Source organism: Thalassophryne amazonica, chromosome 4 (assembly GCF_902500255.1).
Source record: "Thalassophryne amazonica chromosome 4, fThaAma1.1, whole genome shotgun sequence".
NCBI lineage: Eukaryota > Metazoa > Chordata > Actinopteri > Batrachoidiformes > Batrachoididae > Thalassophryne > Thalassophryne amazonica.
This window is the reverse complement of record NC_047106.1, coordinates 121,251,989-121,272,705: the sequence shown is the minus strand read 5'-3', so window position 1 is coordinate 121,272,705 and position 20,717 is coordinate 121,251,989. Positions and strand designations below refer to the sequence as shown.

General features: G+C 40.3%; 1 protein-coding gene across 1 annotated transcript; it reads right to left on the bottom strand.

Moving 5' to 3' along the window:
* Positions 1-303: 303 nt before the first annotated feature.
* LOC117508675 (F-box only protein 40) lies at positions 304-19,565 on the bottom strand. Its single transcript, XM_034168486.1, has 3 exons — positions 19,518-19,565; positions 10,393-12,268; positions 304-722 (listed from the first exon to the last, which is right to left on the bottom strand). The coding sequence occupies exons 2-3, from the start codon at positions 12,250-12,252 to the stop codon at positions 546-548; spliced, it is 2,037 nt and encodes a 678-aa protein (XP_034024377.1). The 5' UTR covers positions 12,253-12,268; positions 19,518-19,565; the 3' UTR covers positions 304-545.
* Between the last annotated feature and the right edge of the window lie 1,152 nt (positions 19,566-20,717).

The window sequence follows — 20,717 nt, the reverse complement described above, 5'->3', positions numbered from 1 at the left end:
AATAAAAGACACTTTGAACACATGGTTCCACACAAATGCCAAAGTTATTTTTATTATGTTCATCATTCCCTGGAAATAAGGCAATTCACATTTTCTCCACTAGATGTCAGACTTGTCATAGTGAAAAAGACCACCGACAACATTAACACAAAGCATTCCTCTGGACAAAGAAGCTGATGCTTCTTTTAACCAATGTTGTTTCCCCCCCATCAGTAAAACATTGTATCACATGACAGAATGATACTGAAATATCCAGCGATACCCTCTAGAAACATCCTCAGAGGGACTGTTTTATGTTTTTAAACTGTAAAATCCAGTGAGTGGGTTATATTCACAGCTCAAGAGGATGAGAATCGAAAAAAGGTAGTTTATGTCAAAATGAATTTTTCCACATATAAATATGTAAAATATGTGTCAGCTCTAGCTGTACATACAGAGGTGCTTTCCATTTTGAGGGAGTGTGCATCTCAGACAACAGTCATCCTAAACATGGCAGTTCTCACACGCAGTCCTCCCACTGAGGTTTGGTGTCAACAGCCTCGTGTTTACTGCTGTACATGTCCGTGTTTGTCTCTGGCCTCCCACAGGCAGGTTAATGCCACGGGCTCGCTGCGCTCCTCTCTCTGGTAGAAGGAGCAGCTTTTCAGGTGATCTGACATCGAAGGATTGTTGCTGAAGCTCCAGCTGTCCACAGGTGAAAAGAGAGAGCTGAACTCCCACACCTGGAGAACAGAGAAGACGTTCAAGTAGTGTAGGAGGAAGCTGTCAGAGCTTCTACCAGCTGGCCTACAGCAATATTTAACACAACAGCAGCAGCATTTTTTTATTATTTTTTTTTTCTGTGTCCATAAAATAAATGCTACAAATTACTGCAGAGCAGATCCACAGCTATTACCCATACTTATCAGTACTCTGTGTCTCCAGGAATGATCACGCATTTGCCCTGTGAAGGTCTCAGTTTTCACAAAGCGACGGGGCATTCCACATCACTGAGGTCATTGGCACGCTCTACATCCCGTGATGACTGCACGTGTGACAGAAGCACTCACTATGAAAGCACATGTGCATGTATTTATGGCACATTATTCCTTTGAGGTGATTTTCTTTATTTTGTCTTTTTAAAATCCTGTATTTGATTTATTTTCTTGTGTGTAAATAAGCAGTATATCACAAAAAACTTAGTTATTTTAGTCAAAATTGGGAACAAGTTGTGTAAATAATTTGAAATATACTCTAAAATCTTTTAAACTCAGTTTTGTCCTACTGCACATGATCCATTTTGGCAAACAATGTGTGTCCATTGAAATGTCCATTTTATTTCCACATAGTTATTGAAAAAATATTACAAGGTAGATTCATTTCTAAACCAACTTCAGGGCAGGTGGTGACAATGTGTTTAAGTGTGCTTATTTCCAGTGTGGAAAGTACCATCACACATGTTGGCTTTTGAACTTTGAGCTGGTAACAGTCTGGATGGTCTTCTTCCTCTTTTGTCCAGAAGACACGACCTCCATGATTTCAAAAAACAATTTGAAATGTGGACTCATCAGACCACAGCACACTTTTCCACTTTGTGTCTGTCCATTTCAAATGAGCTTGGGCCCAGAGAAGGCGCTGGTGTTTCTGGATGCTGTTGATGTATGGCCTTCACTTTGCATGATAGAGTTTTAACTTGCAGTTGTTAATGTAGTGACGAAGTGTGTTAACTGACAATGATGTTGGTTTTTTAATGTAGTGCCGCCTGAGGGATCGAAGGTCATGGGCATTCAATGTTGGTTTTCGTCCTTGCCGCTTACATGTAGAAAGTTCTCCAGATTCTCTGAATTTTCTGATTAAATTATGGACTGTAGATGATGGAATCCCTAAATTCCTTGCAGTTGAATGTTGAGAAACATTGTTCTTAAACTGTTGGACTATTTTTCATACAGTTGTTCACAAAGTGGTGATCCTTGCCCCATCTTTGCTTGTGAATGGCAGAGACTTTTGGGGATGCTCTTTTTATCCCCAATCATGAGTGTGCTCAGTTCCCAAACATGTACTATTGTTAGAAGGAAAACTGATGTAACAAAGTGGTAAAATAACACCGTCCCAGCTTTTTTGAAATGTGTTGCAGGCATCCATTTCAAAATGAGCAAATATTTGCACAAAAACAATAAAGTCTATCAGTTTGAACAGTCAATATCTTGTCTTTGTGGTGTATTCAATTGAATAATAGTTGAAGAGGATTTGCAAATCATTGTATTCTGTTTTTATTTACATTTTAAGCAATGTCCCAACTTCATTGCAATTGGGGTTGTATTTACAAAAAAATCTGAAACTGACCAACAAGTATGGATTTAAATGCTAACTATTTGCTATAGCTGGTTAACTGCTGTACAATCATTCCTCACTTTGTATACATTAAAAGGCAGGACTGTTGTGTGCAGTGATGCATACTAAGTAATGCATTACTCTAATCTGATCAGATTAAAGTTACTTCTATGAGTTACTGTGCATTACTATTATTTTTGTATTGTGGGTCGATCGCAGCTTAAAAACAGGTGTCCCAACAAGATGCAGGGGCAAGTCTGAACTGTCCTCTTTCAGCGAGCTGCTGCACAGAGCTGCATCCAACTGTGCAGCTCAGCCCGAGTTAAAAAACAGTTGTCTCTCACAACGCGGTGACAGTCAGAACTATGGTTTTAGAAAGACATTTTTATGCTTTTTTCTTTAAAATTGCGCTGCTCTGTAAATGTCCTTGTTAAAAACAGCTGATCGACGAAACGCAAATAGTATTTTTTTTTTTCCATCCAAATACACCCAAGTCTCTTGTCTGAGGATGACATGACATAAGTAACATTGATAAAACTTTCTTACCTGTCAATCTGTCAATCTTTTTGCATAAATAAATGTTATCCATTCTTCTCCTTAAACAATAAGCCAGCCATGCAGGAAGGGAGCGTGGGTGTAGGTGGGGGAGATGCAGCTCCCTCCAACAGCCCTAAATTAAAATGCCACTTTTGAAGACATTTTTTCAAACTATAACTACTAATACTACTTATAAAAGTAATAGCAATAATAATAATAATAATAATAAATAACCATTTCAACAACTAAAATCTTTAGAAAGAATTTAAATGTTAGAAAATTGAATTTAAGGTAACACTTTTCTTGAAGGTATCGTCATAATAGCGATATGACACTGTCATAACTGTTACATGACACAGTCATGAAAGGGTCAGAAACATTTCTTACTGCTGCCATTAGGTGTCATTCGGTTTTTATAATGACATGTTGAAATTTGTTTGGATTGTCTTGATTATAACAACTTGACTTTAATCAAAGTGACATGACCAGAAGTTGTCTTTGGCCTGTTTGGTCTTCAATGTATGCTAACTTATCATAACAAAAACTAAATGACATTTAATGACAGCAGTCATAAACATTTATATGACATTGACATAATGTTTATGACACATTCATGACTGTGTCATGGACCAGTTATGACAGTTTCATGTCATTATTATGATGATACCTTCAAGTAAAGTGTTACCAAATTTGATAGTTACATTTATAAACAATGTAGGTTAGAAATTCTAAGTTTTACCATTACAGAAGGTTGACTACAAAGTTAGTATCGGCAAAACGATTAGCATTTTCATGTTGAGGTGGCTGGTTGAGGTGCTGTTGGCAGCTGCTTCAAGTAACTAATAAAGTAACTAGTAATCTAACTTAGTTACTTTTAAAGTTGAATACTCAGTAAAGTAACTAAGTTACTTTTTCAAGGAGTAATCAGTAATTGGAATACTTTTTTCTAAGTAATAACACTGGTTGTATGTCATTACAAAGTTACCAAGAGCAAACCGGGATTGCTGTTGTCCATCAATCCAGATTCAAATGACCTCCAAAATTCAGTACAGTCTTCCATGCCCCAGTATCTATCTGTGGAACAAATTTGGTGATAATCTGTGAAGTAGTTTTGATGTAGTCCTTCAAAGCCTATATAAAGTGAAATCTTGATCCAGAATCTCAATCTGGATCATCTCCAAAATTCAGTGGAGTCTTCCATGCCCTAATATCTATCTGTGGTGCAAATTTGGTGAGAATCCATGAAGTACTTTTGGATAATTATTTTAATCAGTTCTAAAATTAATAATTTTAGAATTGATTTTAAGATTTTACTGTTTGTCTTTAAAGCTTTGAATGGAATGGCCCCTCAATATATCACTGACCTCCTACAAATTTACTCTCTGGCGCGTGCTCTGAGGTCTGAGGGCCATTTCCAGCTCGTGGTACCCAAGACAAGACTTAAAACCAGGGGGGACAGGGCTTTCTCTGTGGCTGGCCCCAGACTTTGGAATGCTCTGCCACTCCATGTCTGAACAGCCCCCACAGTGGAGTGTTTTAAGTCTCGTCTGAAGACCCACTTTTATTCTCTGGTTTTTAACACTGCGTGAGTTGTGTAGCCCTCTGTTTTATTGGTTTTGTTTTATTTTGGTAGATTTTATTGGTTTTATCTTTTGTATGCTGTATGTATTTATTTATTTATCTTGCACATTTTAGTTATTTTTATTGTTAATTTTCTTATTTTTAATTTATTTCTTGACTATTGATTCTATTGTATGTGCAGCACTTTGGAAAGTTTTTGTTGTTAAATGTGCTATATAAATGAAGTGGATTGGATTGGATAATCCTTAAAAGCCTGTAAAGTGAAATCCTGAGCCTGAATCCGGATTTGGATCACCTCCAAAATTTAATGGAGTCGGTCATGCCCTAATATCTATCTGTGGTGCAAATCTGGTGAGAATCTGTGAAGTAATTTTGACGTAATCTTTTAAAGCCTATATGAAGTGAAATCTTGATCCAGAATCCCGACCCAGATCTGGATCACCTCCAATTCAATTTCAAAAATATTAGTCCTATCAACTTTCCATTTTCCCAGTGTTCATCCTTGACCCAAAATACATAAGCATACCGAACAGCAAATCCCAGCTGTCCCCAGTTGCACGCACGCAGAGCTTGTTGTTTTTCTGCATTCTGCTACAAGCAAGTGCTTTTAGTTTTGATACATGCACAAACATGAGACATGGTGGAAGACATCAAAACCAATACTCTTTTCACCCATGATAATGACAACATGACACTAAACTAAAGTGACAAAGCAGGTGATTAGAGACCCTGCAAGGCTTATGACAAAAGTGGGTGTGGAATCCATTAGCTTAGCGGGAAATTTAGTGCAGAAAATCCACTATAGTGATAGTGCAGTTTATTTGCCAGGGAGGGAATTTCAACAAGTTGAGACTGTGGCCTGCTTCCGTAGTCATGTCCATAAAAATCATAGAGGGATATGCTTTGCAAACTTAATACCCATTACTATATTGGATGATCTTGAAATTGAGGATGGCCCAGTGGTTGTTCCAGCAATAGCAAAGATTTTGTGTCTGCTACCTACAATGCGTGTGGAATGTCTTAAACCCAAACCTACTTCTAGGCATCTTATATATGCTACTCTGGAACCACTCCTAAACCCAAACAGTTCAACTGTCAACCCCACTGAGGTCCTTAGACTGGGTCTCATTAACATAAGATCACTGTCCTCAAAATCATTGTTGATCAATGATCTAATTATTGATCATCACTTAGATATGATTGGGCTATGTGAAACCTGGCTTAAACCTACAGCTGTCCTCCCCTTAAATGAGGCCTGCCCACCAGCATATACATTTAGTCACGTCCCTAGTGATGCGAAGCAAGGCGGGGGTGTTGCTCTTATTTATAAATCTAGGTTTAGCTTATTAGCTGTTGGGGGTTACAAATATCACTCATTTGAGCATCTGATTCTCCGCTCTGCTCAGGATATTACACATTGCCGAGGTCAGAAGAATAAAAATCAGTCATATTACTTTGTCACTGTATATAGGCCTCCTGGCCCATATTCTGAATTCTTAGATGAATTTGGTGCGTTCATCTCTAACTTGTCAACTAGTGTAGATAACATTCTCATCATTGGTGACTTTAACATTCACATAAATAAGCCTTCTGATCCCCTCTGCAAATAATTTATGGAAATTGTGGATGCATTAGGATTTCGGCAATGCATTCGGGATTCAACGCACATTAGTGGAAATACCCTGGATCTGGTTCTCGCACGTGGTATTGCTGTCATGAATATTGACATCATGCCTCTTACATCAGTGGTGTCTGATCACTCACTTATTAAGTTTACAGTTTCACTGCCGTGTTTAGTGGAACAACAGCCTTAGTATATCTTTACGGCGATGCATCAACTCCTCAACTAAGACTGAACTCGAAGCTAGACTGCCTGATGTCTTAGCTTCACATTTGACAAACACCCAGTCAGTAGACAGACTTGTGGATAGTTTAAACTCAGTGCTCAAAACTACACTCGACATGATTGCACCACCTGTGTTAAAACCGCGCTCCCTCAAATCACAGTCACCTTGGTTCAGTGATTATCTGCGTGACCTCAAGCATAAAGCAAGAGGTCTAGAACGGAAATGGCGTCATTCAAAATTAGAAGTATTTCACCTTGCGTGGCGTGATACTATCTTAGACTATAAACATGCATTATTGGCTACAAAGCGGACTTTCTACTCTGATTTGATCAACAAAAACAAGCATAACTCAAAGTTCTTGTTTGACACAGTGGCAACACTTTTGCATGGACAACCACCTGTAGTTCGCTCTCCTTTTACAGCACAAGATTTCCTGGATTACTTTGGGAAGAAAATAGAAGACATCAGGTTAAACATATCCCGGCATGCCTTAATCCATCCACTACACCCTGCTATTGATGTGGGCGCCACTACTGAGGTATTACTTAGATTTACAGAATTTGACAGTATCTCACTATGCATGCTGACAAAACTCGTAATGTCAACAAAAACCACAACCTGTTTATTTGATCCTATACCAACAAAACTGTTCAAGGACCTGTGGCCCACTGTTGGGCCGACTGTGCTGGAAATTATTAATCTTTCTTTAACTTTTGGATCTGTTCCTAAATGTTTAAAATCTGCAGTGATTTAACCATTACTTAAGAAACCTAATCTTGACACGAGTGTATTGAAAAACTATCGGTCGATATCAAATCTATCATTTTGCTCTAAAATTCTGGAAAAAGTGGTGTCATGGCAGCTCGTGGACTATCTTACTGAGAATAATCTCTTTGAGCCACTGCAGTCTGCTTTTAGAAAATATCATTCAACAGAGATGGCTCTCACTAAAGTGGTGAATGATCTTCTGCTTGCAATGGATTCGGACACCACTATGGTTCTAGTGCTGTTAGATCTCAGTGCTACATTTGATAATGTATCATCATATTCTACTTGATAGACTGGAAAATCACTTTGGGACTACTGGGAGTGACCTTGCATGGTTGACGTCATATTGACCAGTCGTTCTCACTATGTTTTGTACAGTAACACTACCTCTAACCTTAGTGACATGAAATTTGGGGTTCCACAGGGGTCCGTCTTAGGCTCCCTGCTTTTCTCCCTTTATATAGCACCCCTTGGGCACATATTGCGGTATTTTGGGATTACCTTTCACTGCTATGCTGATGATACTCAGTTATACATGCTGATAACTGCTGGTAATCTCATTCACATAAAATCCTTAGAAGATTGCCTTGCATCAGTGAGAAATTGGATGTCTAGAAACCTCCTACTTTTTAAACTCTGATAAGACTGAAATGATGGTTCTTGGTCCAGTGAGACAGCGGCATCAATTTGACCAGTTAACACTTAGTCTTGGCTCGTGTGTCATACATCACACTGACAAAATGAAGAACCTTGGGGTAATTTTTCATCCTACATTGTCCTTTGACCTCCACATTAGAAATATTACGAGGACCCCTTTCTTCCACCTGCGAAATATAGCGAAGATTTGTCCCATCATGTCTATGGCTGATGCTGAGACCCTGATCCATGCGTTTATCTGTTCTAGATTGGACTACAGCAATGTTCTATTTTCTGGTTTACCGCAGTCCAGCATTAGGGCTCTCTAATTGGTTCAAAATGCTGCAGCCAGACTTTTGACACAAAGCAGAAAGTTTGACCACATTACACCCATTCTGGCATCCCTTCACTGGCTTGCTGTCTCAGTGAGATCAGACTTTAAGGTTCTGCTATTAATCTATAAAACTGTTCACGGACTGGCACCTCCCTACCGAACTGATCTAATTAAACCTTACGTACCGGCCTGGACTTTGTGTTCTCAGGGTGCAGGACTGTGTCCCAAGGGTGAATAAGAAGTCTGCGGGTCATAGAGCTTTCTCTTATCATGCCCCTGCTCTGTGGAATGATCTCCCTGAGTCAATAAAACAGTCAGATTCTGTAGAGACTTTCAAGTCCAGATTTAAGAAGCACTTATTTTCCCTTTCGTATGGCTAGCATACTGGCATAGTATAGTTCTACACTTTTTAGTCTTTTAATTCATTTTATTAGGAAACGGAGTGTGCCGCGGCCTCAATTTTACCTAAATTCTGGATCTTTTAGTGAAGCTTAGGGCTCGTGGCCGGCGATCACCTTAGTATTTTCTATTTTTCTTGTTGTTTAATGCTGGCAAATTATACTGTATTTCTTGTCTTTCTGATGCCTGATTCTGTTTTTTCTCTCTGTTTAAGGTGCAGCTCCATCCAGAGATGGGTCTGGTATTTGTACTGGAGACCCTCCTGTCCTGTGCACCAAGAGCATTTCCTGTAAATTTGTTCTGTGAATTGTTTTGTAATTTGTGTCTGTAGCATGGCTCAAACAGAGGGTCAACACTTTGAGTCTGGTCTGTTTGAGGTTTCTTCCTCAAAGGGAGTTTTTCCTTACCACTGCTGCTCTGGGAGTTAGTAGGTTAGACCTTACTTGTGTGAAGCGCCTTGAGGCAACTCTGTTGTGATATGGCACGGTATAAATGAAAATATATTGAAATTCAATTGAAAAATTGAAATACTGGCATGGATGTGTACAGTAATATGAAGAATTCAGATACAGCAATATACCACAGAACAAATGTCCCATCACAATAAATTATGCAATGTGGACTTTATCAATCAGTCATGCTGCACACATGGTAAGATTTTCATGCAGGTAGTTGACAATGAGGAAATAGTTTGTGGCTTTGCTCACTACCCATTCATCAATAAGGTAAGTAACAGCACCTGATTTTAACCCCAATAATGTTAAATTAATTGAAGACTGTATTAGGCAAGTTGTAATGATAATATTGGTAGTAACTGTTAAATTGACCCGTCACATCAGTTACATGATGTGATCTGGCATTGTTTGTGATCACAAGTAGTCTGCTGAGGTCAGCTGGACTGCACCCCACACCACCTCTACAAGACAGTCCAGACAAGCACAAATGGGCCTGGCCCAAGCCAGAGTCCAGAGGACTCACACTCAAACAAATTGGATTTTGTGCATGTAATGCACTCGAGGACCAGCATGCCGAGTGTGAGTACACCCTAAATCGCTTTGAAATATAAGTTGCAGGACCAGCAAAACAAGTAAAAGCACATTACTTAGAGTTCAGGAAAAATGGTGTCTGTGTATCAGCTATGATGTCCAATAACAAACTAGCCTAGAGAACTCAACCAGAGATGACCTCCATTGTTCAGTAATTATGGGTAGTGGCAAAGCATCATGGGAATGCTCAAGTGAATTATCCTCCAAGACTTTCCCTGTGTGAAAATATGCTATCAGCAATGAGTGACAACAAATAAAAAGAGTGCATTTCTCTTTCACTCACTCATCATCAACCGTTTACTCTAATTAAGGGTTGTGGGGGTGGGGCTAGAGCCTTTCCCAGCACTCACAGGACATGAGGAGGGGTACACCCTAGACAGGATGCCAGTCTGTCGCAGGGCCACATATAAACAATGATATAAATATTCACGTCTGCATGCACAATTTAAAGTTTCCAATATACCTAACCTGTAAGTCTTTTAGATGTGGGAGGAAGCCGGCGCACCCAGAGGGAACCCATGCAAACATTGGGAAATCATGCAAATTCCACACAGAAAGGCCACAGGTGGGAATCAATCCAATGACCTTCTTGCTGTGAGGCAACAGTGCTAACCATTTGCATTTCTGTGAATTTTTTAATTATTTGGTAGCTAGATTCATGAAAGAAGTGTGTCTGGCTTACATGCCTTGTATTCACTAAGATCAGCAAAATAGTTAGTTGAAAGACCTTTCAACTAAGATGTTTGAATCTTTAAAAAATTATTTTTTGAAATAATCACCTACAGAAAAGTGTATTTGAAGATCAAGAGGCAATATTTCCTCTCTATTTGGCTAAAATAAGCAGGACAAAAATGTGACTGAATCCAAAAGATAGTGTGTATTTAAGTGCCAACTCAAATAAACAAAACATGAGAAAAAGCAAAAGATTACTTACTTTCTTTTGGCATTTCCATGAGGTTCCTCCATTGGAATATGTCTTTTTATCCCAACTGAGAGACACCATGCCCCTCTCGTGCAACAATGTAGCACACACTTCTCTCATCAGATGGGATACCTGAGACAGCTGGGATAATGTGAAACTGTCAAGGTAAGTAGCAATGTGCTGAAGGATCTCAAGTGGAAAACTGCTCAGAGGATCCAAGTCAGAAGCAGTTTTTCTGTAAGGGCTGATAATTTTCCCACTTTCACAGAGAGATGAAGGTACAACTGGATGGAGGACAAAGGTTCTGAGATCTCGACAGTAATTGATTGCAGCTTGATGCCTGGTAGGGTGGAATCTGTTCTGAGCAAAAGTACAGCCGAGGTAAGCCAAGGGGCACCGCTGTTGGAACCAACCATTCAGAGAAGCTTGTATGTCTAAATGCACATTTTTAAAATGAGTGCAGTATTCATCCCGGCGAAACACGTGGCCACAGAGGTAAGTGAAGGCTGAACTTGTTTTGTTATGTCTTCTGGTGACTGACTCTGTTTCGATATTGATGTAAAGATGTTGAGGTTTACCTGCTATGACATCAGCCAGTGATGTATTGGCTTTGAACGGAGCAGAGACAAAGTTGTACGTCTGTGTTCCCACATCTTTGTAAAGGCCATCTGTTGCTGTGCTCTCGGATATCATGTGTCCTTTGAGTTCATTTTCCAAGCAGCACAGGAGTGTGTCAGCAACCTCATCAGACTTCGGTAAATCTTCAACTGACACACCAAGCTCGGTGGTATCAACAGTTTTGTGTTCAGTCGGTGGTTTGTGCATGGGGTCCCTCAGAAGACTGCGTTTTGCTCTGTAACTTGTAGGGACATTAAATGACCGAACAGTTTGAACCTCTATAGGCTCCAGGTTTCCATAAACAAAATCCTTTTCTCTTGGTGTACATGCAGCAAGTTGGCCAAAGGTGATCAACATTGTTCCATGGTGCACAAGATACATGTTATACTCACCAATATTAACTTCTCTTCCTAACCTGTCAAGTACCCCATCTTGCCAAGGTGCAAGGCCAGTTGCACCATTTGTGTTTGCAGCAGCAGCCTCAGCTTGTCCATGCTGGGTGTCTCTGGTCTCATTCGCTGATTCTTTTTCTTCTTTTGCAGACTTGTAACAGTTGGCTGGTTTATTCAGGTTTTTGACCGTTTGTTTGCATGCCTCCATTTCCTTCTTGAATATTCCCTCCCAGGAGCTGTAGTTTTGGATACTCTCCATGTCACAGTTGTTTGCCAGTGCATTCCTCTCCTTCTGGCTCAGTTCATTTTCCTCCATCATTCTGAATTGATTTTCTGTATATTCACTGTGATCAAATGAACTGTCTTCTCCATCGGCAGAACATTTGACCTCAGCAGCCTTGTCAGTGTCTGCAGGATCCCCATTCATTATTAGCTCAGGAAAAATATTCTTCATTTTGACTGACTGAAAGAGCAGCTCTTGGTCCCCAAGAGCTGTGGAAACATCCAGGTAATGTTCATTTTTTTGGTTACATGACAGGTTTCTGTAGAAGGTCAAATTTGTGTCAGCTACAGGCCAGCGGTTCCATTCCTGAGAACAGCTGACAATGCTGGCAGGACAGACTTCTAGGTGTTTGGAAAGCCTGTGACGCAGCATGGTAAGAGGACAACCATAGTATGCGCTGAGACAGGGGACAGACTCATTGGGACAGAGAAGCTGGTGTTCCTTTTCTTTGCACATGTGGAAGACGGCACCACAGTTTTTATTGCATTTTGTGATCAAACACGAGACAGAGCGCTGCACTGGGACTTGACAGCAGCGGTTGTAACACTTGTCACAGTGCTCATGCTTCTCTGCTGACATTTTTTCTGCTCTTCACCTTTAGATACAAATGCAGAAGACATTAGTCAGCAACATTTCTTTGTACATTAAGTTGCATAAGCTAAGGTTAAAGAACCACAACAGCAATTTAACATTTTGAGTTCAACGATATATCATACTCGCACTTTGGAATGCCCAAGACACTGTAATTGCTAAAATGCCAAAAAAGGTGGTGGGTGGGATGAATGAATGCATGGCAAATTTGATGAAAGACCTAATACACCCTGACTTGACCAAAAATGGATAAAGAGGTGGAGCAATGGTGATACCCTGCATGGCCTGGACAGGACAAATGAAGCTCAATCACACCCCCATCTTTGACTTAAGGTGCACTGACACTTACACGACTTTGATCCGCGCACTTGCATCGTTGTGACAATCCTACCCGCTGTGTTCCCAGCTGGATGCCATGCTTTGTTCCACTGGCTGCTACGCATTGAACGCTGGATGCTGTGTATATAAAATAATTATTTTGTTGCGGATTAATCATTTTCTCTTCAAGTTGGCTGTTGAACATGCCTGTAATTGCTTCTGGAATCACAGAGGAGCGCTCCAGCTGCTGCTTTTCTCATGCATGCTCTTAATGAGGTAGAGAACATATTTGGAGCCACCTAAACAGGTAATTATTTTGTCATGTTTATATTGTAATGGCTTGATAAAACAGTTGCATGTCCGTCCCTTCTTGTGTCCAGCTGTAAAAGTACATTTATGATAGATTTAACATCTCTTTATAATCATTCAGACGAGCCACACTCTGATGCGGTGCGCTGATGCAATCACTCACACACAAACAGTGTTTTGACTTGTTTGCGCAATGTTCACTTGAAATTCACATCATTAATGTGTGATGGAGATTTTGAACATTTCAAAATATTCTTTGCATACATGCACAAAGCCATGCACAGTTTACAATAGGTTTGAGACAAGTTTACTCTCATGCAGGGCAGAGTGCATGCAAGTGTGTGGATCAATGTCATTCAAGTGTCAGGGGGCCTTTATAGACCTTAGAGATAATGGGCTAACTTCTATTTAAGGATAGTTTTTGGGGACAAGCCATGGTTTTCATCATGTTTTGATTGGGTGTGGATATTAAAAATATAATGATGCTAAAATACCCTTGGCCTTATGAGCATGTAATCAATGACAGAGTGTGCAGAAAGAAGGTGACTTTTTGACCCCTTAGAATAGGTCAAGGTCAGCCATCTTTGAACTTATCCAAGGACTATATTTCAAGAATGCTCCCTATGAATTTGAAGACCCCCGCAGTAATTGGAACAGACTTATGCTGAGCACAGACAAATGGACGGATGGATGGATGGATGCAAAGTTTTCACAATACCCGATGGTCATATTTTGACTTCTGGTAAAAATATAAATGTATCTTATTTTCAGAGTAGTCATGTATTAACAGCACCTACAGTTATCAAGCTACCAGCTAAAAATGCTAACTGGTGCAAACCTTGGCTCAAGTGTTTCATTAACAAAGCCGCTATTCTTCCTTAGCCATATTAATAATTGCAATTAATATTCATACATAAAAAAGCCATTTCAGGGGTTATGGTTCAGAGTTATGGTTATGGTGTGGTGTTATGGGTCAGGTTAGGAATTAGGTTTTGGATTAAGGTTAGGTTTTTAAATAAAGTTTAAAGTTTCTCTACAAGTAAGCATGATGATTTAATGCTACAGAGTAATATCTCGTGTAAAACTAACACTGACCGTGTTAAATTAACACTGATAGTGAACATATGGCCCCACTCTGACCAGAGTGGGACCATATGCACACTTTTGAACCAGTGGTCTAGGTTGACATCCCAATCATGATAAAGAGTTGGGGAGTACCCACTTCAAGTATTAAATTACTGTGGTTAACTTCATGAGGATAGATAGTTACAAATATTTTGGAAACATAGATAGTATTTCATGGCCCGGTCACACGGCATATGACAATTCCTGAATGAAGGGAAAAAATGTAAAGTCACAAATTGTTGAGAAAAGGATGGATGAACGAGCTTTATCACCGAATAGGCTGTGAATCAAAAGTGTAAAAGGAACAAAAGAGGAACAAAACGAAACCGAAGCGAATGTTGATCGCTTTAAACAAAACATGCCTGGAGCCACTGCTGGAGCAGTGTGTGTCTGCATTCTGCTCTGCGTTCCATGACTTGGTGCTGGGACAGAGCTCTGTAGTGCCTGAGTCCTGGAGAATCTGCAAACAGAAGCACACGATCTGACACACTGTGGAGATCTGTGCGCACATCGGTGAATCCACCTGAACTGGTTGATCATCCAGAACAAAAGAGGAATCATCTTCATCATCAGAATCCTCACTGTCTGGTTCAGACTCTGATGACGCGCTGCGCGTTCCATCTTGCTCCAATTCAAAAGAAAAAAAAAAAACTGAAGCGCTTGCTAAACATAAGACGCCTTATTTTTTAAAAACAAAACATACAAACAAAAAAAACCCATCACATTTACATAGAGTATGCCTGAAATGCGCACATACTCTGCATTTTTCCTGTGTAATTTGTGTGTGAAAGAAAGAGAGAGAGAGAGAGAGAGAGAGTGAGAGTGTGCTGTCTCTCTGTCTGGTCTTAATTTCAGAGACCTGCTGTTTGTGTACTCTAGATTTTAAAATAAATCCATTTTATGAATTGAAAGAATGTAACCATGTTTTCTGATGTGCATTTTAATGGATGGATCCCTGCTGGCTCATGCACACACACACTGCGGGCTGTGTGGATCATTTATTACAGACTCGCACACATTGGATCACAGGCACTGCGGGCTGTGTGGATCAATCCTGTTCACACGTGAATGTCAGCTGCTGCTGGAACTTTTTCCACACTTGATGCTCAAAGTCACGCTTTTGTAAACTGCCCCCTGGTTTGCACAAACCGAGGTGCAGTTCGCTCTGGGAGATAACCGCAGATGACACAAAATATTATTATATGAGGTGATCCTTTGCAGGTGTGCGATCAGCAGGCTGATCATGCTCCTGCAAAGCCCCCCCCCCCGTGGCGAACAAATATGCAGTGATCAAAGATCACCTCTTCAAAACTGTCAGAGGGTAAAACTGTCAGAACAGTCAGATGCTAAAACGGCTAGCATGCGCTAAAAGGGCCAGCAGGTGCTTCTCTCTGCCAGGCTGGAGGGCAGCAAGCCCTTCAGAGTTCATGGACAGAATGTTGCAGCTCCTGAGAGGACACCGGCTGGACTTTTTGTGCAGCAACTCTCTCCTCAGGTGAGCTACGATCACGGACAGCCGTGCGCTGGCGGAGGACGCCGACAAATTCTTCCTGGCCGGCGAGCAACCCGGCATGACATCATAGAGACTCACTGATGGCTCAGTGCACACAATGTGTCACATTAAAACACAAAATCAACAGCCAGGACAGGTATAGGAATAATTACTACAATAACTACATACACAATTACATGCAAAATAACTTAAAAAAAGATCACATAACACAGAAACAGAGAGTGACACTTTGGTCTTTGTGCTTAACGAACAGGGGGTGTGGCTGTCAACAGCAGCAGCTGTTGAGCTTTCCAATCCTGGATGTCACAGTTGTAGAACACGTATCGTGTTTTGACGGACATGACCTTACAACTGTCCACCATGACACGTGTGTGTGTTTGCTGTTGTCACATGGAAATACATAAAACATATATCACTATTATGCCGGGCTAGAGCCTGCGCACAGTGTTGACATTGACAGGCTGTTCCAGGTAAAACCGACCTTCAGATCATGCAGACACGCAGCAGGTGATCTGAATGTCTGTCTGACAGCGTGTCTGACAGGACATGTGTGTCCTGTGAGTGGTGTGCCGCACGACTATGACAAGCCAACAGGGCAACAAATTTGCCACTTTCAGTCATGTATCACCAAAAATATGCCGTAACAAAAGCTGTTGTGTCAGTTTTTACAGCTTTTTTCGCCGTAACCTTCCAACGAAACCTTCCTCTTCGTCTACATCATATAATTTCTCTTTTTTTTTCAAAAATACATTTATCTCCTTGTTGATTTTAGGCATTTTATGCTCTTGTTATAAGACAGTGATTGAAGCGCAGTGGAAAAGTTTTCGCCCCTTAATCAGCACTTTTGTGGTTGCAGATTTGAATCCCGAGAGTTGCACTTATTATTATATATATTATTATTTTTTTATTTAACCAGGGTTATTTAACAGAAGGGTTCTGTATTGGGTCCCCTTTTATTCATTCTTTATATCAACCCAATGATTTTCACTAATTATATACCAATATCTAATTTATCAGTGTCCGGTGATTGTAGCAATTATTTATATACCCGGCTGGACATAATAAAGACATAATGAGAGCGCACTGCTTTATTCATGTCATTTCTTGACTGTACGTCTGTGACCATGGCATAGATGGATCATACTTGTATTGTCCACTCGATAAGTGGAATTAAAGATCGAAAATTGTGGTGTTTATATGGTGTGTTAAGTACGAATAAGTATGAATCAGGGCGAATCACAGCGTAACAGCCCTAATGAGCGAACCACGAAAACATCGAGCCGACGTTGGGAGGACACATGGTCAGGCAGGCATGAATGATCCCACTGCAATGTTTTTGTGCATGTTCGTGCGAATGCACGAACACAGTATGAGCAGCTAGAATGTGTTGCACCACATCGTATTGCTGCTGTGGAGAAAAAAAATGAAAGACCACACAGCATATAAAACACAGCAATTTCCAATATTTAATCACTTTTATTGAGCGGACAATACAAGTATGGTCATAGACGTACAGTCATAAAATGACATGAATGAAGCAGTGCACTCTTGTTTTGGGTTATTATGTCCATCCGGGTATCGAAATAATTAGTACAATAACTACATACACAATTACATGCCAAAATAATGAAAAACAATGATCACATAACACAGAAACAGAGTGACACTTTGGTGTGTGTGCTGAACTGACAGGGGGCTTGGGTGCCAACAGGAGCACCTGTTGAGATCTCTGGACCTGGACATCACAGCTGTAGAACACATACCGATTGCCTGCTGCGTGTCTACATGATCTGATGGTCCGTTTCCCCTGGGACAGCCTGTCAATGTGCGTGCTGTGCACGCACTCCAGCCCGTTGCAAAAGCGATATATGTCCTTCAAAACACAATATGTGTTCTACACCTGTGACATCCAGATCCAGAGATCTTAACAGCTGCTGCTGTTGGTAGCCATGCCCCCCTGATCATTCAGCGCACACACCAAAGTGTCACTCTCTGTTTCTGTGTTATGTGATCTTTTTTTGTTGTTTTTTGATGTGCAATACACATACACGCCACATGTGTTGAGGGGGGAGCCGACACTCTGGCATGCCACATGTGTGTTGCTTGGCAATGCAACAGTCATGGGGCACTTAGATAAATACATAGCCAGCTCGAAAGTTGCTGCTCTCTGTTTTTGTGCTGACTGCACGATTGCCACCACATTTCCTAAGTGCTCCATGAGTGGTATTGGATGTTCATGTGTGGTAACTGGAATTTGGCCAACACCTGCCGAGAGAGGGTTCGAACGGGCACTCACAGGGCACTCTCTGTCTTCTGGCCGCTGGTGTGCATGAATGCTTGTGGTGACAGGTCTACGAGGCATTAGAGGTGGCTCCAGTTTTTCACAAATGGCATGCAATTCCTCCTTCATGTGCTAGTTGGCTTTGATCATACTTTGTGTGAAGGGGCCCTTAGGTTTGCAGCAAACCACATGGACAAACAAAAAAATTCTCCTGGGAAAATGTTTTATTGTGTTATAAGACAAATTTTGAATTCAAAATACAAAACAAATCAAAGACATGGACACGGTCTGTAACAGAGTCAGATGTTTTAAACAGCATCTGCTGTCGTTTCATCAGTGAACTCAGTTTCTGAAGACAAGTGGTAACTCAGTTCACTGATGAAAGACAGCAGATGCTGTCTGAAATGTCTGACTCTGTTAGAGACCTAATCCAGTTGTTTGATTGATTTTGTATTTTTCACCTGGAGGTCTAACAGAGATTGATTTTTTTTTTTTTTTGGCCACAAAAACCAGAGGTATATTTTGGAGGAGTAAAGGTGAGCGACAAGCTTACTCCCAAAGCCCCCAAAAAAGTTGACCAACTTTTTATTATGGTACTGGCCAGAGGTGGGATGAAGTCATTCTCAAGTCATGAATTTGCAAGTCGCAAGTCAAGTCTCAAGTCAGCTTGCAAACAATTGGTGGTCATTATGACTTGAGACTTGACTTGGGACTTGCTGATTCATGACTTGAGAGTGATTTGATGGTGACTTCGCCCCACCTCTGGTAATGGCAGTCAGCATCATGTTCTGGGCCGGTTTTACTGTCAGTGGAACTGATACATTACACAAAGTGGATTGAATAATTTAAGAAGGATTACCAACCCGTGAGATAATTGCTTGAAACCTGGACATAGTGAGGTGTTCCAACAGGGTGAGTGCAAACACACATCAACACTGTGGAATGGATAAAGTACGCTGTCATTTAGATATTGGAATGGCCTTCCCAAAGTTCTGACCTCAACCGAACCAACAATATCTCCACTGTGCCAGAAAACCAACACATTTATTTGTACTTCACTCTACACTGTTATACCAAGAACAGTCAAATGCTCAAACAGAATTCTGCCAGAGGCTTGTTGCTGTCTATAACAATTAACTGGTCAAGATGTAACTTGGTAAGGGGCATTAAACCAAATATTAGGTATGCTGAATATATTTCACTGTTTGTATAATTTTGACCCTGTCTTGATTTCAGAAAAAAAACAAAAAAAACAAACACATTTCTATAAAAAAAATTCTTCTTTATTCTATACATGATTTATAGTGTACAATCATTCTCCCCCAGAAAAGAAACAAGCATTCTTATCTATGATGAGTGTAGGTAAGTATCTCACCACATTTGCACAGTCGTCTCAGAATTCTAGTTTGGTCACCATTTTTTTAAATATATTCTAGTAATTTCCCAGATGTCTGTTTTTGTGAAATGTATTTTGATGTCAATGTAATCAGCACTGTGTTAACTTACAAAAACATCTTACACGTTTATAAGTTGTAGTGCTGAAAACAAATTTCATATTAACTATAAAATAGGGTTTTAAAGTCACAGTATTAGTATTTTGAGTTATTATGTAGCTCTACAAATTATGTAATATGACATGCAGTGAGGAAATATAAATTTTAGTCAATGAAATGTCAACACCTTGAAGTGAACAATAAAAATTCTCACCCTTTGTTCCTCTGAGCCTGAGACCTTCTGTTTGCTGGCACCTCTGCACTTTGTCTGGGTATTATAAATAGACAAAAAACAGGAATAGGCAGATCAGTGGGACGGGGCACCATTGTCACTCAGTATTTATGGAATCAGATTACAACCTTACTGCTGCAGCAATGAAAGTGTGCTGCTAAATCAAGTCTTATTTGTGAAAATAGTGATGCTGTCAAATCATAAATTCTTTGTAACGGCATGCAAGATTACACAACTATTTGAAAATACTCTTAAAATTAAGAGATACATAAAAGTAACTTTTAACATATATAAGTATTGTAACAGATATAAGTATGGTAAATGTATTCATGTTACACCACTGTATGTTAATTTTCTCTATCATTAATACTAACACTTATCTTGATTAATCAAAATCAAATCAAATCAATTTTATTTATATAGCGCCAAATCACAACAAACAGTTGCCCCAAGGCGCTTTATATTGTAAGGCAAAAGCCATACAATAATTACAGAAAAACCCCAACGGTCAAAACGACCCCCTATGATCAAGCACTTGGCGACAGTGGGAAGGAAAAACTCCCTTTTAACAGGAAGAAGCCTCCAGCAGAACCAGGCTCAGGGAGGGGCAGTGTTCTGCTGGGACTGGTTGGGGCTGAGGGAGAGAATCAGGAAAAAGACATGCTGTGGAAGAGAGCAGAGATCAATCACTAATGAATAAATGCAGAGTGGTGCATACAGAGCAAAAAGAGGTGAATAAAAAGAAACAGTGCATCATGGGAACCCCCCAGCAGTCTACGTCTATAGCAGCATAACTAAGGGATGGTTCAGGGTCACCTGATCCAGCCCTAACTATAAGCTTTAGCAAAAAGGAAAGTTTTAAGCTTAGTCTTAAAAGTAGAGAGGGTGTCTGTCTCCCTAATCCGAATTGGGAGCTGGTTCCACAGGAGAGGAGCCTGAAAGCTGAAGGCTCTGCCTCCCATTCTACTCTTACAAACCCTAGGAACTACAAGTAAGCCTGCAGTCTGAGAGCGAAGCACTCTATTGGGGTGATATGGTACTATGAGGTCCCTAAGATAAGATGGGACCTGATTATTCAAAACCTTATAAGTAAGAAGAAGAATTTTAAATTCTATTCTGGAATTAACAGGGAGCCAATGAAGAGAGGCCAATATGGGTAAAATATGCTCTCTCCTTCCAGTC